This window comes from Phalacrocorax carbo, chromosome 8, assembly GCF_963921805.1.
Source record: "Phalacrocorax carbo chromosome 8, bPhaCar2.1, whole genome shotgun sequence".
Taxonomy (NCBI): Eukaryota; Metazoa; Chordata; class Aves; order Suliformes; family Phalacrocoracidae; genus Phalacrocorax; species Phalacrocorax carbo.
Genome location: NC_087520.1, coordinates 12,087,770 through 12,111,735, shown reverse-complemented (window position 1 = coordinate 12,111,735; position 23,966 = coordinate 12,087,770). Strand labels below are relative to the sequence as shown.

At 47.4% G+C, this 23,966-nt stretch overlaps 1 protein-coding gene across 2 annotated transcripts in view; it reads right to left on the bottom strand.

The window, feature by feature from the left end:
- The window catches only part of NEURL1B (neuralized E3 ubiquitin protein ligase 1B), a 143,152-nt gene that overhangs the window by 27,651 nt on the left and 91,535 nt on the right, over nucleotides 1–23,966 (bottom strand). The window contains exon 1 of one of the 2 annotated variants that reach the window (XM_064458753.1): nucleotides 7,904–8,036. The exons of the other annotated variant lie outside the window; for it this stretch is intronic. Within the exon in view, the coding sequence (XP_064314823.1) occupies nucleotides 7,904–7,934 (31 nt within the window). The 5' untranslated portion in view covers nucleotides 7,935–8,036. Of the gene's footprint in view, nucleotides 1–7,903; nucleotides 8,037–23,966 lie in introns of those variants that run through there. 2 annotated transcript variants of the gene reach the window in all.

Below are 23,966 nucleotides of genomic sequence, written 5' to 3'. Positions count from 1 at the left end.
GCCAAATGAGATATTTTATCTTTTATCTTTGGCTTGTCAAGGCAGGGCTTGGCAGGTTTAACATTCAAGTTATGGAGGAAGGCAAAAATCAAACAACTTTTTTCCCTGACATTTGGAAACCTGAAGGAAAACTTTCACTCAGGGAAATTCTCTCTTGACTGACTGTCTTCCCTGTGTTGCTACACGGGCAATGAAAAATAGAGCTTTGCTTTTATGTGGTCTATTTATTTCTCCCACATAGCCGTAAGACGTTATGCCATCAGGAGTGCAATCACAAGAAACCTGGAGTCACAGACAAACAGATGGTTAAAGTAAGAGAATTCCTAAAGTACAAAAGTCTCATTATTATGTAAATATCCACAGTGAAACAAGAAAACTGAGAAAATGAAACCTATTATATGCAACTACCTAGCTGACAACTCTACAAACACAACTCCATCCATTTTCTTCCCTTCAAAGCATCAGTAGCTCTTAAAAAAAATCCTAAATGTGATTTCCCTGCTGCCCTGAAAAGCTTTGAAATGCAGTTAAATGTTTTTTTCTTTAAAGAATCTTCCTGTGTCATTCCAGCAGCAAGCGACAAGTCATTTCTTATCGTCTGATTTGGTTTCTTTACACCAGTCCTGTTGGTGTAGAAAGGAAAAAATGACATGGTTTTTGGAGTAGGGAAAGGGATGGGGCCTGATCGTCTCATTAGGTGAGCTCTGAGCTGCTTCACTGCCAGGGGTCTGAAAGAACTGAGAGAGAAAAAAGCCCTGAGGGGAAAGCAAGCCCTGCTTACACTAAGCAGAAGATACCTCCCTGGACACAGAGGAGAAAACAAATTAACAAGCAATAAATCACTTTCCCCTCCCTCACTCCTCCCCAAAGCCCCGCTTCAACTGTTCAGACACCAGGAATTTAATGTTCCAGCACTCAGTAATTGAGACAACAGGGCATCCAGGTCTGAAGGGAAAAGCTGGCACAGGTATGCTGAGATACAGCTTTCAACCAGACATCTCAGTGCCAGTGATTCATGCTTTTTAACATAAACATACAGAGGGAAAAATAATACAGCCATCAACGAGATACGGAACAACCCAGAGTAAACAGCATCTCCTTCCCACCAAGCATGTCCTCTCATGGGCATACATCTTATCTAAGGGACCATCTGGAAGGGGCTGCCCCAGCTAATGGCTCTGCGCAGTTCTGTTATATTTCCAGCAGGCAACAAGGTAGGATGGGATGCCTTCAGAGAGGTGGTAGAACTTCACAGCCTAAGGGCACTGGTGCCATCAAATAGACGTGGACCACTGACACGGGGTCAGTCCCCTCCAGGACACAGCACATTAGCAACACCAAGGGCAAGGGTGGAGAAGACACCTAAATGAGAAGACAAAACAAAGTATGGAAATGCTTTTATAGCAAAACTTCCTCCAGCTGCCGCAGACAGAAAAGCCACCCCAAGATGTGACATGGAGCCGAGTCCCTTTGGGCTCCCGCCTCATACTGCACTTGTTGGTAAGTGCGCCCACATCTGCCCTCTGGGTAAAGTCTGGAGAACAGTTCACCAGCCAAGCTCTATTTTGATGTCAGGAAGCCCCAAATGAGCATGTGGCCGAGGAGCTCATTAGGAGCAAGGAAGGTGCACATCATGAGTCAGCCATGTGGTTTGGCTGCTGTGGCAAGAAGCAGCAGCAGGCACAGGATGCCAAACTGCTCCAGGCACAAGAAAGGAGACAAACAAAGGAGGTAAGAAAGATGGAAATACGACGAGATGGAGGAGGTTGTACACACCTTCTCCATAAGGAAACTCAGATGGGATCTGACACGTGTTTCAGGGAATCACACCTGGCCTCATCCCATCTTGCAGCTCATGAAGCCACCCCAGTCAAGCGAGCCCCTGTTCCTGGGTTCTCACTAACTCTCCCCCCCATCAGCAGCTTTGCTTTCCTGCTTCTTTCCTGAACCCACCACATCCATCACAGTGACATGCACGTTCCACCTTAGGAAACCTGCTCTTATTTTAGCTACAAATGTGCAAGAGATAGGCTCTGTACACAGTAAGATGAGGAGGACGGGGAAGAAAATGTTTCCTTTCAAGGCAAACTGTGCAGCAGGACACTGCCTGTTCAAAAGTGAACTCTGAAACTCGATGAGCTTGATCCACTGGAGCTAACAAGAAACAAGGTGCTTATTTGCATTCCTAACTGAAAAGCCATTGAACGGGATATGCAAGGAGGATCCTTACTAGAATGGGAAGAGAAGCACAGCGTAAACTTCAAGGTGACTCATTCTTCTCCTGTCAAGTAAACATTAATGCCCGCACATTCAAACTTGACTGCCTAAAGTTAAACACCTTAGGCATACTTAAGCACCTCCATAGGTTGTCAAATTGTAATGTGCTGGGAAGCAGCAATTTCCTTTGCCTGCAGTGAGGGCTTTCTAAGAGTTCTGCCTACACACACAGACATAGGGGTGTGATTTTAAGCATCTACAGTAGGGTCAGATGGCGACACACAAGTCCTTCCAATCTGCAGCAATTATCTAGAGAATAAAAAGGAAGAAGTGCTGTTTGCCAGATATCCTAACTCTTAGTAAAGCAATTCCCCTCTAGAGCGTAAACAATGAAATAGAAAAGAGGGCCTGCTCAGCACTATCCAGCGTGACAGTGGAGAGCAATGAAAAGCTCTTGCTTTAATGACACACTTGGCAATGTGCTGTGTGCATCTGACAGCACACGGGCCATGGGGCATGACACACAGCTCCACTTAACACTGTCTTGATAGGGGATGCCTTCCTGGCCTCAAGTACAGTTGTTTCTCCAGTCTCAACAGCAGAGATGCCAATGGTAGCACTGAATTAATCATGCCAGTTGGCTGCAGCACATTTTTGGGTATGTACTGTGTGAGGCTGGTTAAAGATAGTCCTCAGTATACCATCAACCTGTTCCAGTTCTAAATCACAGCAAAGGCTGAGCAGTTTCGCAGGTTTCCTTTTGAAGAGTGGAAAAGCAGAAAGCTACAAAAGAAGCAGCGCATTAATCTATTTTTTTGCACTTCTGTGACCTTCTTCCTAGGGATGCTTCATGTCTGCATGTTAATTAATTAACTCTCATATACCCATGTGAGCCAGTGTTTTCTACCTCCCTCACACACAAAGCAAGACTATGGCAAAGCCACTTGCTCAAAGGTCACACAGGTAGTCAGTAGCAAAATCAAGGACAGACTCTAGAAACCTCAACTCCCAGACTAAAAGAGGCAGGAAAACAGGCTAAAAAGGGCTGTTATTGAGGCAGTATTAACACCTGTGATCACAGAGTTGAACGAAACCCAAACCAAAAACTGGTCTGAACAGGTACATTTTTCACTCAAACCAGAACAACCTGAAGTGTTATTTTGTAGTTTTGTTGAAGTCAGACTGGAACCAAACCAAACAACTTTCTGAAATAAATCCCTGCTCACAGTACCGAGAACTTCTACAGTGTATCACTAGCAACTAGAAGGGGAGGAACGACCAGAGAATGAATCTACATAAAAATGCTCTTCAAAGAGGAGATTTTAGCCCCTGGAAAGACAAACAGATCTTTTCCCACTACATGGTCTTTGCCTCTCATTTCTTACAAAAGAAATGTATATATTATGATAACAGGCATCCATATTTGAAAAAGAATACATAGAAACATCATCTTTTATCCAGAAGCTACAAATTCCTGCTGCCCTGCTTTAACTGAGACCCTCCGACCATCACTGTTTTGCAAAAGACTGGCAGATGGGAGCATTAGCCTGGTGAAGGCTAAACTTGGGATTTCTGGCTTGCTAAGAAAAAAAATGCTTTTAATAATTAACCCTTTCTCAAGAATACAAAACAATTTGTTGAAAATAAGAAATTGAAGTCACTTCTTCCAGAACAAGTCCCATTCTCCCTTGTGTTTACCAGACACAAATGCCACTCATACTTGGTATTCCTTGCAGTTGTGAGGAAGGCGGTGGGAGAAGCACTGCAATCAGATCCCTGCCGGATTCTTAAAAGGGAATTTGGCCCATTTGTTAAATACTAATGACCCTATTTGGGCCAGGATCAACAACTGGACCCCAACTGGAAAGCCCTTTACTAGTGCATCAGCCAGCGAGTGCCTCCTGCCTGCCCTGCCCACCCGCGGGAGCAGCTGCCCACACTCACCCCACCACGGCCAGCCGCCATGTGCTGCAAGGCCACTTGCTGCCTGCCTGGCTCTCCTAGATGTTGTTCCTCACTATTTCCTGCACCTTGCAGCTCCATGTAAGGAGCTGAGCTTTGCCGAGACAAGGGAACTCTAACCTCTCCCAGCCTGCAAGTCCTCAAGTACTGCTGGGTTCCCTGCATCTTCAGGGGAGGCTTCCTGCTCCCGTCTGGCTACTAACCATTTTCTGAGCCCTATTTGAAGTGTCTGCCAAGGAAAGCAATTAGCATGAAGAAATTAGCACCATCCATGACGTAGAGGTGCGGATGTGCACTGTTTGCTGCCTCACTCACCATGAGTTAACTCAAGAGAGCAACTCCTCTGTGGAGCACCGCAGGTAAGAGCAGCCACAAAGCCATAAAGTCCGATGTCAGTATGCAACCCATCCACCACCAACACCCACGTGGCCTCCCAGCCCACTCTGCAGGTCAGGACAAGTTTCACCCATCGGCTGCAATGCTGCACACCTAGTTTATCACCTGTAGGAGACAGAAAAACGGCGTGCCTCAATAATAAAGAATTCACTCTTGCCTAACCACCTGCCTGCATATCATCTCAAACAATGGGCAGTGGTAAGGGGAGGGAGGCAAGAAAATATTGACACCCAGGTGTAAATTCCCACACTGCACTGGAGATGCAGTGCGAGCTTCTCCCACTGGAGATCAGAAAGGGTTGGCAATGGGTGAGCACCGAGGAGTGGTGGCTGGCACCACGGAGGAGCCCAAAGGCAAGGAGGTCCCGCTCACCCCTCCGAGGTCAGGCCAGCCACAGGAGGCAACCATCCCGCTAGAGGAATGTGTCATGTATCATTTAACTGTCATCTAGATAAGAGCTATTTCCACCACCACCTCAGGACCGCTGTTAAGTGTATCTGACACATCTCAGCCCTTTTCCATTCAAATGCCTCCTCAACCGGTTCAAATTTAGAAGCTGCCTTTCATTAGTCTATTACTCATTTCAATACCACTCTGGTTAGAAACCTCACTGTTAATTTGACAAAGCCTTCATCCGTTGTGTGTTAACCATCAGATACTTGGCAAACACAAGTTTCCCAAGCTCCCAATACAAATTTCGCCAGCACCGATAGCGTGTGCTCTTGTATCATTGCATGGAAATGTGGAGAGAAAGGGTGAGGCTGTGCAAGGATTTAAAGATGCAACAAGCACAGAAAACATATTAGAACAAATGTAGGTACAGATATGAGTTTAACTGTGTTCAATAGGATTTAAAATTGAATTCCACTATTCCACTATTTGAGAAGAGTATTTCCACTTCTATATAAAACCTGAATTGTTGATTGTTCGGCTTTCCCAGGAGCCAAATGATGAAGCTCCCTCCTCCTTTCCTCTATATTTGATCAGAATGGGCAGACATTTTCCACCTTCAGCTATTGATAGTGAATGACACAACAAAAGGGGAACAACATCTGTAGGCTTCTAATTTAATGCAACAGGTATGCAAATTTTAGATTGGGGGTGTTCTGGGTTGTTGGAGGTTTTTTTACTAAATACACCACTTCAGCCCATGGGACAGGGGAGAGCAATTCCTCTGTTAGTTAAAACGAGAGTGAAAGTACATTCCTCATTCTGCCAGGGTGAAGAAAGAGGTGCATCTTGGACAAAGAAGAGGAAAGACTTAATTCTGATTGATCATCTTTGAGTAATTCTAAACAGTCACAGCACTTATAAATAGGATTTCATCCAATGATGCAGTCTTCCAGAAAAACTTTATCATTTTCAAATGGATTGTTCCAAGAACAGTTCTAAACATGCTTCCCTCTGTAATGCCATTTGGATAAAGAAAGACAAACAATGCATCTGAGCACATCAATATGAAAAATTGCTGAATTTTGTCCAAAATGACAAGATATGTTTATAAACTTCCAAATTGCAAACATCCAAAATCTATTCTGGAGCCACAGGTTAACAGCTTCTTGTGACTGTCGTTATACTGTAGAAACTGAACATAGCTGAATTTTGGAGAAAAGACACATTTTCAGCATCTTCCAGCATATTAGCAAACGCTGTTCAAGAGTCCTGCATGTTTTTGCCTTGTGCAATTTGACAAATGTTTGGAAATGGACTATCCCCACAAAGCACTCCTTACAGACAATCTCCACCTGGCAGGACAGGACGGAGATTTGCTAGGCCACCAGAACAATGTTAGAGTTGGGAGGTCCACGTAAATCAAGCCTTCAGTTTTTTCCATCAAACTTTTCCTCTTTCTTAACAACTTCTCTTAAAAGCACTGCTAGGAACTCTTTAATCACAGAACTCTGGTACAACTGATGTCATCCCTTTTTTTAAATTCACGTGTGTAAGGCTGTGCATGTGAACACTGCTCAGAAGAGACTGTTCTAGCAGTAGGCAGATCAGTCTTCTGGAACAGAGCTCACAGCTAGATCCCACATCCCAGCAGGTACAGATATTTTTTTCTTTGGGAAGTTCTAGCCTTACCAAGGTAACCTCCCCTGACCCAAGGATACTTCCCTGGCCCTCCCAGGGTTTTTGCATGCACCCCTCGATGTTGCCTCTAGCTGAAAAGCCGACCCACAAAATGAATCTTTGCCAAGGTCATGCACTCCTTACAATGCCTTTATTTGCCAGTTGGCGAGGTATTTTAAAAAAATTAAAACCTCCTTATTGTAGAAGGAGCTAATTTCCCATTTAAATGTAATAGAGAACAAGAAGACATCCGACTAGAAATCTAATCACAGGTTCATAGTTAAACCACAAGCCTAGCGGCTTTCTTTTGCGCCTTGAAGGTCCCAAGCACCCTCTCTTTGCAAAGACAATATATGGCACATCCAAATGCAAATCTATTCCTCTCTTTATTTCTATATTCAGCTCCCTGGCTGATTACAGGGGGGCATGTGTCTGTACTCAATAGGTCCTCCTGGTTCTTTCAGTAAGTTTAATAATACCCTTTTTATTTATGGGAGCCCAAAGTACAAAGGATGCCACGCAGGAGATCTGCAAGAGCAGAAAACAAGAGTGAACTAGCTGAAGATACAGACTGGCAAGGGCTCAGTAATTCAATACTGTTGATTCTATAGAGACCAACTGCTTCTATTATGCACCGATTCTCTGAGGAGGAAAAAGCCCCACAATTATGGACTTGCAAAAGGAAAAGAATCTGTACATGTCCTGTGTAAGAGCAGAATTCGCTAAAAAGGCAGTTTAAAGCCAGGGTAGTCTACCGAACATTTCAGATCTGCTTCCAAATAGTTTTCCTCGGGTGACTCTGACCAATTAACCTCTCTCCACATTAAAAAGTTGCGCTTTTTGTTTGTTTTGTTTTTTTTTTTTTTTAAAGAAGGGGAAATGAAATAGAAAGCCCCTAAAAGGATTCGGCTGAAAGGCTGGGGATCGCTGCTTCAGCTGCGAGAACAGCTCCACTTCACCCGTTTTGGTCGCTCTCACATGGGCGAAGCTGCACCCCGCCGCTGGAGCATCCCCGCCTCGGTGCCTGTCGCGGCGGGGACCATTACAAATAACAATAATAGCAAATTTTTTTGACTCCCCCCGGCTTATCCCGGGCCGCCCCGCCGCGGCGCGGGGCTCGGACCCGGGGGCGGCACAGCCCGCGCCCCCCCGCCTCGCCCCAGCACCTCCCGGGACCGGGCTCGCCCAGCGCCCCGCAGCCCCCCGCGGGCAGCGCAGCCCCCGCGCCCCTCCGCCGCCCCGCTTCCCCCGCCGGTACCTGCCAGGGTCTTGTGCACCGTGTTGCCCATGGCTCCGCTCGGCGGCGCGGCGGAGCCCGCGGCGGCCCGGCGCTCCGCAGGGCCATGGACAGCGCCCGCCCCCCGCTGCCGCGCTCCGCCGCCGCCCGCCCCGCCTCCCGCGCCCCGCCGCGCCCCGCAGCCACGCCCCGCCACGCCCCCGGCGGAGCCGCCGCCGAGTCGTGCTCCCCCCCCCGCACCCGCCGGTGCCTTTTCGGGACGTCCGGGGCTGCGGGGCCGCCGACCTGCCCCCGCACCGGCCCCGCTCCGGGTCGTAACGGCGGTGAGAAACCACGGCGAAGATGGGCGTCTGTTGCAGGCGCTGCCAGGCGGGGCCTTGGGTAAACGCGGGCCCGGCTTTTTCCGAGAGGGGCCGCCAACCCCAGGAAACTACTTTTTGCCTCTCTCCCGTAGGAAAAAAAACTCGCCCTCCTCCCTTAGATTAAAAAAAAAATGGTTTGGAGAGCAGGACGGCATGGCTGGCAATTCTGGCTTTATCCTCCGGACATCCCTTTCTATCAGCAAAACCTTCCCGGGGAGTGCCAGCGGCACTGGGAAACACTGGGAGCTGATAAACTCAAGCTCTTTTCCCCTCCGTGCTATTTACTTACGAGGTCACCTTGTCTAAGGCACTTTGCATCTCAGTGACATGGCTTCCTCAGCTGGGAATTGAGGGTATTAGCAGGAGTGTTGTGTTGGCAAATTCATCTTTAGTTTGAAGCACATTGATACCATGGTGACGAAGGACACCTCAGCCAACAGCCTGAAGTGCAGTATTGACAAGATCAGCCTCACAATTTCTCTCCCAATCTCAGATGTAAAAGCATGTTTATAGCCCCATTAGAGGAGAGCAAGGGCTTCCTTTTTCTTCCTGGTCACACTTGCGCTGCTGAGGGGTGATGCTGCCAAGCCTTTCCTCTCTGAGGCTGTTTTCTCAGTTTTAAGAATGGAGAAATGGGAGAATCAGAGCTACAAAACGTGCTGCAACCAACACCTTGGGCTGATGCGCAGTGCACAGCGTCTGGGAAAATCCACTGTGTCCCTCAGCAGAAGGCACATCTGTGGACTATCACAGGACCTGGGACACAAAAAAAGTGGAAAGAGGGCGAGAGCCAAGCGCCAGTAGCTCAATGGCCTGGCAGAGATCAGGCTTTGATCTATTGTAGGGAAGCTAAAATAACAAGCCTTTAATCCCTAGATCATGTTGAACGGGTCAAGTATAGCTCAGGAGATGAGAGGGATCAGAAAAAAACCCTAATTTCCAGTATTTTTTGCCATCATATGGACTTGTTAAAAATGGGATTATTGAATGAGACACCAGCAGCTGTTCTTAAAAGTGCTTGCACCCATCTGCTGTCTTCTTAGGTTAGCATATGTCTCCCACTGTGTTTGGTGCCTTGAGCTGTAAACTACATGCAGGAGCTGTCAGAGGGCAGGAGCCAGCACACCGAGGCACAGTGCTCCCCTGCAGGGAGAAGGGGAGGGGAGCAAAGTCATCCTATTTACATAGAGGGGAAAGTGCTTGTTTCACTAGACAGTGGGGAATGGGAGGCTTTGGCTAATACCAGCCCGCTTTCCACAGCAGGGAGTGGTAGTTGTTATTTTAAGGCTTAAATGAGCCTTAAAAAGCCAGAGGTGGCAGAGGGGTTCTCCGCAGCTGGGTCTCTGCGGCTGCCTGGGGGCTGCCAGGGCAGCTCGTGTGCATGCCATGTGTGGGCTGTGCACCACCTCCCCAGGGGCTGCCCGGAGATGTGCCATCACCCTTCTTCCATGCTCTGACCACACCAGCCCAGAGACAGTTGCTGCCTGTCCCAAGGGTGTTCCAGCCCTTCCTCCTCCCCAAAAATGAGGTTAAAAATAGAAGACAATAAAATGGAAATGCACATCCTTAGGACATGGAGGCAGCCTCCAGGAATGCAATCAGTGTTCCTACTTCTTGGCAGTGTAGAAATTTATTAAAATAACCCGCTTCACACAATGCAAAACAATAAGCATGAGAAATAGTTCAGCAAGGATGACTTCACCCTCCCCAGAAACCACACTGAGAAAGTACAAGAGAATGAGAAAATGACACTGAGCAGGGACTGAAAGGCAGTGCAAAGTCACTGCTCAGCCTGGAGAAATGCAGAAAGGAAACCTACTGTCCCGAGCAAGGAACCACAAATGAAAGCTCATTAGCATGCTAAAATCCTTTCTGCTCCAGCAAGTTTTGATAACTATGGATAACACACTTCAGTAATTTCTTCTGTAAGCCTGACAGATGGCTGCTCCTCCGAAGAAATCCCCTTCCCTGTCTCTCCCTGATTTTGATCAAGGGACAGGATGACCTGCATGCGCGTGTCATTTGCTTTGGTATCTGCATTTTCACTTACAGCTATAAAATACTAATATCACCTAAGCTCCTTCCTAGTATTTTTTATTACTAGATCTTAAGCCATTTTGCAGACAAGGTGACTGACGTTATCCTTATTTTACAGGTGATGAAACCAAGGTACAAGAGACCCAGGAGACACAAACAAGGTCACCCTGTCAGCCATCAGCAGACTCAGGAGCAGAGCTCTGGAGCAGAGAAGCCACAGAACACTTACTGTGTTTTATCCAGCTCACAGGTCTGGACACTTTTAGCCATGAACACTATACTGCTGCTTCTCCCGCTGTGTTTTCTGTGCCCCCCATAACAAATTCATCTCCGTGGGATCAGTGGAATAAGATCAGGGTAATACCATGCAAGGAAAAAAGTCTCTGAAAGGCATTCTGAATTACACTGTGTTACAGTCCTCAGCTCACTTTAATCACCTCTAAATCTTTCTCTGTGTGGATTTGTACCCAGGCCTTTAAAATATTGGACAAAAAAAAAAAAGAAAAGAAAGGTAAATTTCTTTCTGAATCAAAAATGTGATGAATTTCACCTGAGGATTGTCACAGACAAGGATATTATACAACCCTCCTATACCCATGTACACAGGCCAGACCTCTCGTGAGAGGGTAGGGGCTGTACTGGCTGTTAGCGGTCACATAAACAAACTTGTATAAATGTAACGTTTCCGGAAATGCAGAGCTTACAAAGAACAGCTAAATTTCCACTGTTTGATACCAGCCTGAGGTGTAACTCTTCTAGCAGCATCAAACTGGCTGCATTGTCTTTGTAAATCCCTTGGGGGCTCGAGTTTTAGGGGATAAAAGACTTTATGAAATGTAAGGTATCACCGTTAGCAGCTGCCATTCTTGTCTATCTAACAGATGGCAGTAAATAATGACAAACTCGTCTCTTTCAGCAACAGTGAGATAAAACACTGCAAAATCTGTCTGTCTTTCCCCTTCAGGGCAGGAAGCCCTCCTGTGCTTGAGCAGAGCAATCTTCTCCAGTCCTGGATTACAGCTGCACCATGGGGTTCACCTTCCCTGGCCCGCAGAGCAAGGCTGCAGTCATCCCTGCTGCTGGCTGCTTCCCAGCAAACACCAGTTTTACTCTTCCACTCTCAAACTGGCCAGTTCTGTCTTGTTCATAGCTGAACTCTACTGAAAACCTGGGGACCTCTCTAAATATCTATCTTTTACTGAAGCCAGATTGCTGTGTGCAGACGTTTCCCTCCAGAGCTGTGTATAATCCTGCTCCGCAGCCTGGGGGCTGTCAGCTCTCACTCCGGTAACACCCCTGCACCTTCAGTTTTTTTTTTTTCTTTCATTGTGACTCTAAATCTGAGTAGACGCTTGCAGCATCCGTTTCTCTTTTAGCCCCATCTGTCTGGAGCTCTGAGACTGTCCGAACCAGTTCTACTTCCATCACACCTCACCTTGAAACCTCCCTTTCCCTCCCCTACTTAGCAGGAGGTCCTTGGGAGTTCTCAGACACTTGCAGATAAAAAATACCCTGGAAAAATACGTGAGTTGACTGTACGGGCCTACAATGCTCTTCCAGCAGGCAAATACCACTGTGTCTGAAAGAGTACAGTTACTCTGACATGTGCATCAGTGACATATAATACATCTTCTGCAAGTCCGTATCCAGCATGGATGCACCAAGCTGTATCACAGAAATAATTCCTTCCTACTGACACATGCACAGCAAAAAGTTCATTCCTGTAGCTGTCCTGAATGGTGCTACGTGCCTCCCCCTATAGAAGTCACCCTCCTGCCATCACCTCGTGTTTCCTTTCCTCATCCTACTGGCTGAAGTGACTGTCCAGGAGAGAGCAGATTTGACTGATAAAAGCAAATGTTACTCTTTTCACAACTTCCCAGCCTCTGCACCTCATTGATGGAAGGAGAGTACTAATAAACCTTGCTCCTACTTGGAGAGGAGCAAAAAAAAAAAAAAAGCACTCGTCCCTGAATTCCCATAATACACATTTAAAGAGGTATTTGTTTAGGAGGAATGCATGTACGGAGCATCCTCCAGCACCACGCAAAGCCATCCTGCCACCCACGGCTTCCAGCTGCTGAAAGCAATTACTTTCCTCCCCTGCTCTCAGCACTAGCACAGGATGCACCGGGTCTCCACAGGTCACACACAGAAACTGGTTTTTACTTTTCTTTTTTTTTTTCTGCAAGAAATTAAGGGAAGCAGGAGCTTCCAGTGCAACAGTAGGAAAATATTCCAAAGAGATTCTTGAACTGGCCTTGACTGCACAGCAATTGAAGCTGTTTCCTGATCCGAGTCCTTACTGCCTGCTGGAGATTTGGCTGTCATGAGGCTTATTTACCCAAAGGTGGGGAGATTAAATCACATTTTCTGGGAGACAGGACAGAATGGTGTTGGGCCAGACATGACCCATGGGAGCTGATGCAGACAGGGAAATGCAACCCACAGAGATGGATGGGTCCCATGGTCAAGCAAGACCTTTCTGGCTTCAGAAGAAGCAGTGACCATCTGCCCTCACCACACTTTTATATTCAAAGTCCACCAAGTGGCTATGACATGTGCCAGCCATGCAGTATATGGAAAAGTAATCTCTGATGAGATGCCAGAGCAACTCTCAGCCAGAGAACGTGTGGGCATTCCTGGGAAAAAGGGCTCTGTGATGGATTCCTCAGCCACAGGAATTATAGCCCAGGCAGAAAAAGGAAAAGGAAACAGTGAAACCACAGTGCAGCAAAATGCAGTTCGGTGTTATTCGCACAAGTCACATCTCAAATGGCTTTGGTAAGTATAACAACACAATCCCCAAATGACAGCAGAGGCAGTCACGAAGAGCAGAAGCCAGGGTTGCAGCAAGAATGACACGGCTGCAGGGAGGAGCAAGGAGAGTGGAGCCAGCAGATTGGAGGCATTAAGGGAAGACTCGGTGAAAGCATCTTTTTCTGGGAAGTGTGGTTGGACTGATTGTTCTGCCATGTTATTAATTGCTTTACATAAACAGCACTTTCTCTACAGAGAACCCAAAAGCACCCCCTTGGGTCATTCCCCAACCTTTCCATAGGGTATGGGGAGAAGAGGGGCTTCTGGCAATGAGTGAACACAAGTCTGACCCTGCAGCCCCAGAAGCACCAGCACTGCTGGGAGATGCTCCATCTGCAAGTCCCAGACAAATGCCCTTTCCTTCGGCGGGGGCGGAGGGTGGGTTGGACCCATGTAAGGAAGAATTTCCAATTTAGAAAACAAACGGAGGCAGTTCCTATTGCTGTCAGTGGAATGTCAGCATCTCTGGTCCCAAGCACCGCTGTCAACAAACAGGCTCACAAATGCTCCTTCAGCATCAGCCAAAATAAAATCCATGAAAGCATCTATAACTCAGCATTCTTTACACACATAACAAGCTCTCCTTTTTCTTTTTAAATCCAGTCTTGTCCACGTAATTTAACATAAAGGAACTGTTTGTGGGCTGTGTTATCAAATGAGTCATAATTTTATGTGACAGTGTAATATGATTTAGAGAATTCTTGGCACACCAGTATGGATTATGCATTATAATCCCTTAATTTGGACTGTTAGTGCTGTGCAGCAGTGACTGGAGCGGGAAGGAGGGAGCAGGTTATCTGAATTACTGTCCTAGCTCTGCTTCTGCATTGCTGTGTGACCCTCGCAAATTAGTTACCCTCTATCTGCCTTACTTTCTTCATCTGCAAAGCAGAACGTGCCTGTGCCTTACAGCAGGGTTAACTAATGTTCACCCAGGAGATCTGAAGAACATTACATAAGTGCAAATTATTATTTTAATAAGGGAAGAAAAGCAGGAGGACTTTGTTTTGGATGCAACAGGCTTATCTTGGGAAGTAGCATCAGAATTATGAGGACACAGTCTCTGGGTGCTGTATACCAGTCACAAGCTAATTGGAGATAACGAATGATTTTCAGAAACACAAGGAATAGGAAGCGCTAACAGGAAACCTAAAGATTTGCAAACTGGGTCTCCAGAAAATAAGCATGATTTCTGGTGAACATTGGTATGCAGAAGATAAATAAGAACCCTTGAGGAAACCCCCCTCCCATTTCCCAAATATTGCATGATAGTGTATTCTTGACCAGCTACATTGGGTCAACAGCCCTGGAACTGAAATCAGCTATCATTTGCTGATATGCAGGCAGGGGCCTCTGAAGGAGGACCTGCCACCCCCAGGGGCAGGAGCTGTGTTTGGCAGGTAGGGTGCTGAGTGATTAGGATGATGAGCAGCCACCCTGGAGGAAATGGAAGTACATGTGAATCAGGAGCTGTGGACACTTGTCCACTTCAGTCTGGGCTAAAAGTACCAGAGTCCGTTTACCCAGTCCCACTCATCAGAGTGGAAAAGTCTGAGATCAGAGTGTGCTCAGGAGAACCAACCAAACAAACTCAGAGCCTAACATCTGCAACTGTTGCCCCTGACCCCCCTCAGCTTTCCATTCCCTTTGCTTTTGGTAAATATAAACTGGCCCCTATTTAGCAAAGGGTCACTAGGCAGGGAGGAGACTGGGTACCCGTTTCCAAAGCTATCCTGTTCCCTTTGGCTAGCTGCGTCTGAGTCCATGAAGTCTAGCTTTGCCTGCACGGTTCAGCACAGGCCCTGGTCTGGTATTAGCAGGGAGCATTATTTCTGGAGACAAGGAGGATGCATTCTATGAGACACAAATACCACATGAAGAATTTTGGGAGACTGAGAAATCTTCCCCAGAGATAAAAAGAAACCCATCCAGAAGAAATGAAAAAACCCACAACCTACATTTGCTGGCAGGAGGGTTTCTTCTGAGCTCTTTTAAAAGCAGCATGCTGCTGCCAAGGGAAATCTGTCAGAATTGGGACGCATCTGGGGTAGATAACTGGCCTTTCCTGGGGCTGACTAGAGACCAACTTTTTCTTAGTAAAGGAAGAGAGGTTGTTGTGGCAGACAAAACAGGCAGACAGCAATGGGTGGCCTCTGGGAGCATTTTGGGAAGGGATGACAAGTGAGAAACACAAACATAGGATGTCTGCCCATGCTTTGAGCTCTCTCACCTGTTACTCATTTCCCCGGACAGGGCAATGACTGAACCAACACTTTCAAATGCAGTAGCTGATAATATTTTACGTCTTAGGAGCTCATGAAGCAAAAAACCAAACCAAACAAACACCACATATACTACCTCTAACACATTCTAAACATGGGACCAACTTGTTAAGTCTGTATCTGGGAGTTATTCTCTTGAAATAGGAAGAGGGGGAAAAGGGGCTGAGGCATCCTGGATAGCACAGAAAACTATCAGGAGAAAAAGTCATCTCTCACTTCTTGCTCAACCTTCCCAATATTTTTATGCATATTGTAGCAAAAGGGAGTTGACCCTTGATGGCTCGTAGTTAATTTATAAGCAGGAAGCTCTATGCCCAGGGGATGCTCATGCTGCCATACCGGCTGCCCAGGAGTAAAGTAGTTGCCTGGTGCACTGCGGAAGAGCTCTGCACAGACCAGAGGCAGAGCACAGCCCACCAAAACCCTCCACCTCTGCTCGGCTGGACCTGCTGTGCCAGGCCTGCACAGGGGACTGCATGTGGCCATCCACCAGCACGTCATCTCAGAGGAAAAACGCATGCCGGGGGCAGTGAGGCGGATAGAGTATCCACGTAGAAACAAGCAAAGCCTTTTGTTCCGCGCACCTCCTGCGTTTCATTCAGCACACCCAGCACAGACGAGGCGAGAGATGAGTCAAAGCTCTCACGTCAGATGCGCCTCTCCAAGGGCTCAGCTGTGGTGCTCCTGGTTATGGTGAGATGAGCACCTGCCTCGCCACCACAGCTCTGCACCGTGCCGCCCGCACGCTTGTCCCCGCCCCTGCGTGCCATGCTCAGCAAAGAAGCCTGCATCCCACTGCCTGTTCCTTCTTCACCCGGAGCTGCTGGGGGGGGACAGAGTCACCATGACATTTGTTTGCAATTGCAGAGGCACCCATAGGGATTTCTGGAGAGAACCTGCACCATCAGAGCAGGCTCGGGATGTCCCACGGCCACAGTGCTGCTCTTGGCCTGGGATTCACATTCACTCGCACGGGCATTGTGAAGATTGCCGGGTGGTCGAACAGCTCTTCTCTGTGGGCTTTCCTAGAGGAGCAGACCCCCAGGCAGCAGCCTCACCTAGCAGAAAACATGTCTTTAGTTGAGGGATTCAGGTTTGCCCCTCCTGTGAGCTCCTTCTCCTAGCTCGCCCTGAGGAGGGGGCCATGCAAAGCATGTTTCTGCTGGCACCCCAGCACTGCACAAAGGCCACTGGCTCGGCCAGCAGGAGAGCTCTCTGGGGGACACACATGGTAGGTCCCCAGGGCAGCTGGCTACTGGATCCTCCCTCCTCTGGCTTCAACCTCCCCTCCCTGCTCAGAGCATCTCCCAGAGTACCCCAGGACATGGCACAGGTGCTCCCAGTGCTTGCAGGGTCCTTCTGTTTTGGCCCGACGGTTGGTGCCATTTCCTTGGAAGGTCTCCCACCATCAACACCCTTCCCGCAAAACCCACGAGTGCCAAAGCAGAGCAAAGTCTGCCAAAAAGTCCAGTCAAATCAGCACAAACACAGCAAAGCATCTCTGAGCAGAAGGACAAGAAGAGGCAGCAGTGGGCACAGTGGGGCAAGGACCAGGATGGACAGCAATAGCTTACGGCAGCATTGCCACTAAACACCCATGGTTTCAAACCAGAACCTCGTATTAAAAATCCCATTGGTATAGAGGAGATCCGAAATGAGAGAAACTCCCCAGACTTTCCCTTAACTGTGAACACATCAGAGCAGTGTGAATGTTGTTATCCCCTTGTGAGCTCTAGCTCTAGCCCTCACAAAAAAAGATTATCTCCTGTTTTCCACAGATTGTCCTTCTGGAGCTGTGGCATGGAATCCTGACCTCATGTGTGAAACACTGCTGCCTTTATCCCTAGCCACAAGAACATGAAATCATATGACAAAGAATCCAATCTCAGCTGTCCTCTTCAGGGCAGAACAAGACATGATTTATAGATTTATATACACACATGCCCATCTATTCATCCTCTTAGCAAACAGTTCATGAAGTATGGCTTAAGCCTTTCTGAATCAGGCGATTCTCTGCTTAGACAATCAATCCCTAACTGAGAGTCTGCAGGGAAAGACATCATGTTGCAGGAATGCTGCAGAAGCTGTTGCATATACTGTCCCCTTTGTTAAGAATAGCATCTTTGCCTTGGATATATTTTTTTTTCCTCCTTAGCCATTTAATTTTATGAAACAGGGCCCAGTTCCAGCAGGCAAGAAGAACATAGTTAGATTTTGCTTCTCCTTTCCTGAAAGGCTGAGGAAACAGATTTTTAAAATGTGCTTAGTGGGTGTTTGGTGGTATGAATTCTCTCCCATAGTTCGGCATTTTTGAGACAGAGAGCGAGCAATAGTTACGTTGCATATGGTGCCTGGTTTTTCTTCTGTAGCAGGTAGCCTAGAGGGTTACCACTTCCCCTGCCATGAAAAGAAATCAGAGTAGATGTTTTAATTCAAAAACATTCTACAAGGGGCTTCAGGTTAGACCTCTTGTCAAAAAGGCTCAGTACAGAAATTTGTAGAAATTTATCCAGTGCTTGTGTGTAATGAAAAGCAAATTATACCTTGACAGCAACCTACAAGGCAGGTAGCTTTCTGGGGCATGGCCTGTCATTCTCTGCAGCCCAGCACCAAACACAACAGGGATTCCTGGTACATGGCTGGGGCTATTGCACACTCGCCTATAGCCTTAGTAACAATAATAACCCTTCTCAGAAACATCTGATTCATCTCTCATAAGAACTTTAAAACCAGATGTAGCTCTCTTGGACGTAACATGGGTGAGAGCAGGACCAAAGTTTCTACACACATTCAAGTCGCTGGACACCTTCAAGAGTCGTCTGGACAGGGTGCTGGGCCATCTTGTTTAGACTCTGCTCTTCCTAGAAAGGTTGGACTAGATGATCCCTGAGATCCCTTCCAACCTGTGATTCTGTGTGATTCTGTGATTCAAGTCTAAGGGCATCATTGAGCATTAGTATCCTGGCAGAGCTGGCAGAAAGGACAAATAGGCAACAGGGCAAGTTTCAATCCTTCCCTGTCCTCTGATTCCACCCATGGCAGTGATGGTCCCAGCAAGTGTCCAGCTGAGCCTTTCCTCTGTATCCCCGTTATGGGGAAAAGGTGTTGGAGCTTGGGTGGAGAGGCCATAAAAACCAAGCATGATTCCACTGTAACCAGTGGTCTTCAACCACTGCAGAATGACCAGTGTGAAGACATGGCTGACTTATCACACCGGCCACTTGCACACTCGCTTTGCAGGAACACAGATAGGTGGAGATGTCCATGTACCATTGGGAGAAGTTAGGAGACCATAAGTAAGGAACAGGCAAAAGGAATAAAACAGAAAGATTCCTAATGAATGATGTTCCTGTTTCCGTGCAACCTTATTAGCAAAATAAAAAGCGGAGAGAACAATTGCCAAGATGTGCTACATCTGCAGAATTGTGTCCAACTTAAGTGCGCATCGATGTTCTATAAAGCATCTGTAATTCTTAAAATCTACTGATTATTTTTTTAGCTGCCAGTTTCAGAGACTCCCCAGGAGATACTGGCCTAAACCTGCTATCTCAGCTATTGAATAAAGAGACAGGATATTTCATTAAAAATTAAAAAAAAAAAAGCACAAAAAAAACAAGCACCAAAAAAAAACAAACCCAAAAAACACCCCCATGAGACTCAACAACTGGGACTGAAGATAGCAGCCCTGAAGCCATGAAGCATGGTTTTAAATAGCTCCAGTTACTAAATCTTGCCTCTGAGTTCTCTGAGTTGCATATGTTAGGCAAACTCTTCCTTTTCAATTCATGGGGAAGCCCTTTTCCACCAGCTGGCTGCAGAAATCCATCCTTTTAACCAACGCACACCTCTGCATCACCCACCTTTCTGCTCTGCTTCCACATGGGCTATTGCAGCTGCTGGCAGAGTGCACCTAACAACACGGACAGTGAGTGCATCGTCCCAGCCCAGCTTATAGCACAGAAATCAGTCAAAAGCAGTGCCAGCCCTCCTGAAGATCAGCAATAATGCTGGGGTAGCTCTACAATAAGGCTGGCAATTGTTTTTGCCCCTGAACTCAGTGATCTGTATTATGGCTATTTACCTACATTTTAATTTTTAACGATTTCTAGCAATGAACCCCAGGCCTGAGACTAACTGTGAGAGCAGGGAAGTTCCCCAGAGCCAGTTTCTGATGGCAATGCATTCATCCACATCTGTGCGGGTGCGTGCAGAAAGAGACCAGCCTGCTGGTTCATGTTCCTCGTGGGTACCGTTGGGAGGACCACTTGCTCAGGCTGCACTTGACTTAAAGGGCTATGTCCCAGCACGCACTCAAGACAGTGAGTTTGTACCTGTTAAGACACTACACCTGTGTCTCATCAGTTTTTCTCCCATATACAAGGCTGAGATCTGAATCTTGATGCCTTTTCCTCTGTGACTTGGAGCAGGATACAGGATTTCTCTCTTCCTTTGAGAGGCACTTTGAGATAGGCAGCTGAAAGACAACTACTACAGTGCCACGTGGATCTGGGGATGTTTACAAAACTGCAAAACTCAGAGCTGTCTAATAGAGAGAGAACACTGAATTCATTACGCCCCCAGACTGGGGTTGGGCTCAAAGAAATTTCAGATGATGGGGATGTTACAAAACTTAATAGGACATTGAAGCCTTTCTTTTGCGGTGCCAGAGAACCAGCCTTTTGGCTTGACATTCAACCCTTCCCTTTGAAAAGACTGAGTCCCATCCCCAGCTTTGCAAGGTCACAAATGAGGACCACACTGGCGAGTCACTTAGCGCATCAGCGCCTTGTGGGACACACACCAAAACCGGCATGGGGGATGAGAGGTAATGTAGTGGCCTGGCTTTTCCAAAGCAGCCAACACCAACGCATGCTCGCGATGACGTGCACCCCTAGCAGCTTACTTTCCCAGGGGCTTTCCAAGAAAGGCTCGACAATGTCTGGAAAACAGCTCTTTCCAAAGAATCTCACATAGACTTTTGAGAAAAATGAGGCCTCCCGAAGCAGCAATATCTACAAAACATTGCTGTAAGTTTTTTTATAGGTTTTCCCATTGCAGTGCCCAGGGAGCACATACAGAGCGGTGAGGTGAGCCACAGCTCCCCAAGGAGGCTGGTGACATTGGACAGGGAGGGACATGGACTTAGGCCATGGCTTCGTGGGCTGACCTGTGAGGTGATGCTGGGATACCTCAGCTGTGTGCACATGAGCCGGGAGGGATTCAGGAGAGCTGCTGCTGCCCCTGGGTGTGCTAAGGGATGGGGATGTGCATGCAGGTGAATTGAACCACGTGGTGGCACAGGGCTGTCTAGACCATCTTGCCCAGCTCAGAGATCTCAGAGGTTGTGGTAGAAGCTCTGCAGCTATCAACTTCAGCAGCTTCAACAAAGCTGTGTTGACAGACATAGCATGGGAGAGACATTCAATCCCTGTATCTTCCAGCTAGTTCGTCTCTTTGCCCCTTGCACCAGCTTCATGTTGGCAAGCAGATATGTGGCTCCACATCCCTTGGTTGTGGCAGACAGCTTTCTTCATCAGACACCTATTCTAGCTCATCTCACTGGTGGGATCCTTTGGCCTGGCCTGGGTTTGCTCAGGCTAAGAACTGCACTTAGTTTTGAGATTAAAACAACAGAAAAACTGTCATTGACTTTTCTAGGGCCATTAATTCACTCTGTGTATTTTAAAGCTACATCTGTTTTGAACAGAAGGACCCATTCTTGCAGTGCATTTTGTTATTGAAGGGTTTTATTTAAAGAAAAGAGGAAGCAGCATTTATTATATATCTCTGTACAGTGAAAAGGAGGCAATGTCTCACAATACTTGTGATACCTCTAGGTATTAAGGACAACAGTTTGCAAGACATCATCTCCACTGCCTGGCAAGGACAGCGAGCCTGTGGCCTTCGCTATGCTTTTAGCTTACACTGGCCCATTCATCACCTGCCTTTTTAACTGGCAATGATGAGGAAATTATGTATGCAAGCAGCCATGTGCACCACAGGGTGTAATTCCTAATGTCCCATAGCACACATTTTTCCTGGTGCTAGCAGGTGTTTCAATCCTTCATCTGGACTTTTATGAACAGTGCTGCTGGGTATCTCCTTCCAGCTGCTCCCACTATCTAGCTGTCAGCTGTGTGTCAGCTGAAAAAAAAACCCAAACCACCAGGGAGGGTTTCTGGGGCATCTGGAGCAGCTCAGTGGGCACTGCCATCACCCTGAGCTTGGCCTTAAAGGCTGGTAGAGGAAAAAGGCACAAAGGTGGTCACTAGACCAGCTACTGGCTCTTCATGTTCCCTCAGACTCAGTGGGTTGTGTTTGTGCTGCAACAGCCAGCACAGCGCGGAGCAACTCATCATGGCCAAGCCTGGGCCACAAAGCCTTAAAGGGGAGTGGAAGAAGGCTGGACAAGAGGGTCAATTGGCTACTGTCTCCCCAACAAAGTTTGTACTGGTCTAAGCTCTACCCAAATAGCAAGAGGGCGGTCCCCCCTTCTTCTTTCTTCCAAGCAAAGCTGCCCACAGCAAGTAGCATCATATGCAAGGCTTGTCCCTGCAGCTCAAAGAAACAGCAGTCACAAGTGCTCAGGCTGCGCCTTCTCTGGAGGGGTTTTCATGACACATTTTTCCCACACATCTCAGTGCTTTATAAAATACAAACGAGCCTCAGAGCACTCTGAGGAGGTGGTGGCTGTTGTGTTGCATTTCTACACTGAAAACCAAGGCACAGAGATGTCACGGAGCTGGTCACAGCCCACTGAAGTCACTGGGAAAGTCTCCTACTGCTTCAGTGGGAACGTGGGTTGGGTCCTCCAGCCTTCTCCAGGCAGGGAAGCCCCTGGCACAGCTAAGCGAAGTTTGCTGTTGCACAACCAGGGGAATGGCACCCCAATGAGCAGTTACCCTGGGGTGCAAGAGGACTCCACATTAAGAAGGAACAGGACTGGAGCTGGCTCCCCACAGCAGCACCACTTCTCACAACATGCTTTCTGCATCACGGCAGGAGAGAACTGGCCACATCCCCATCTGTTCACCATCTCCACCCAGCCTGGTAGAAGATATTTATTCCTAGAATCAATGGGGCTTTATCAGTAGACTTTGACATACAGCATCTCCCTGCATATTTCTGGGCCACACACAGCCCTGCTCAGTCTCCTACCCTGGTGCTGGAAAGGACTCAGTGTTGTACTGCGTACGGTACAGGCTCTGGGCTGCCGGCAAGCTTCACTTCAGGCTCCAAAATTACTCTCATCTGAGCTGTGTCAGTCCCAGAAGCCAGCCCTTGAAACACCAAAAGTTCAGACCACATAGTGCATTCAGCAACACTCTCATCACAGCAGTTTGTAGTAGATGGTATTTCTGGGTCTGCAGCCATTTAAAGTCCCCAGTAATTAGAGAGGCAGAGTCCTGAGTCTCTCTCTGAAACAAGGCAAATCGCTGATTAACATGGAATGGCATAAGGAAAAACAGGACATGGGTTTACTTTCCTTATTTCTTTTGCTGTAATTGTTCCAGATCTGTCCAAGGAAAGCATCCCTCAGGGCTTATCAGAGCAGCCACCACAAAGGAGAACAAAGGAAACACCAATCATTTCCAGTAAATCAAAAAATGACAAGCTTTAACCTTCAGAAGAGAGCAGATTCCTGCAAAGGATTTGGCTGCTCTGTCTTTGAGTTTCCTTTTCCCCAGTCCAGGTTTCCTTCCAAACTTTTCCTCAAACAATAGAGATTGGCATCAAAGAAGAAAGGAAAAAAAAAACAAAACCCAAAACCCAACAACAAACCTGCCCTCCTTACACAAATAAGCTTAAAATGGAAAGACAGGCCTTGTCACTTGGGAGCAATTGCAATGTGGCAGCACTGAGGAGCCAGGTCAAGAGCTGCAGCCCTGTTGTGCAGGTGCTGTACTGTCACACAGGGTAAAAAGATGCTTCTTGGCTCCCTCTCCCTCCCTTTCTATGAGTAGGAGAGATGTTAGGTGTCTGGGAAGTAGTTACTCATATCACAGGGCTGTTGCAGAGAATGACAGCACATCACAGCAGCCCGCTGTGAGGCTGGTGAGCCACCAGCAGAGTCTGGGAAGGGTAAATGTAGCCCAGGCATCACATACCAGGTGCTCAAAGGAGGGCACAGCCTTCCTCAGACATACTGCAGCTGGCACAAGCTCAGAGAGGATGGTGCGTCCATAGCTCTGGGATCTGGACACAACATAACCTTGCTCCTCTCTGGCACTAATTCCCTCTGCAGTTTTGCCCAGCTCATGTGCTTTAGTGTCCTCGGATGTAAAACAGACTTAGAGAGGTCTCCAGAGACAAAACCAGCTAAATGTGGATATTCTGGCAATGAGGGATTGGCCCAGACACCATGCTGACCCGCCTCTCCTTTCAAAAAACCACATGTGATGCTGAGCAGGACATACTTCTTATCCAGCAGGAGACAATGGGAATTCAGTCCAACCTGAGGATGCACTGGTTTAAAAGGCAGTATCACTTAAATCAGGAGGAGTAAATAAACCACACACCTGTGACTGTCAGAAAAGACAACACGTGAGGATAAGGAACCAAGGGATTCCTTGAGAGCTGCAG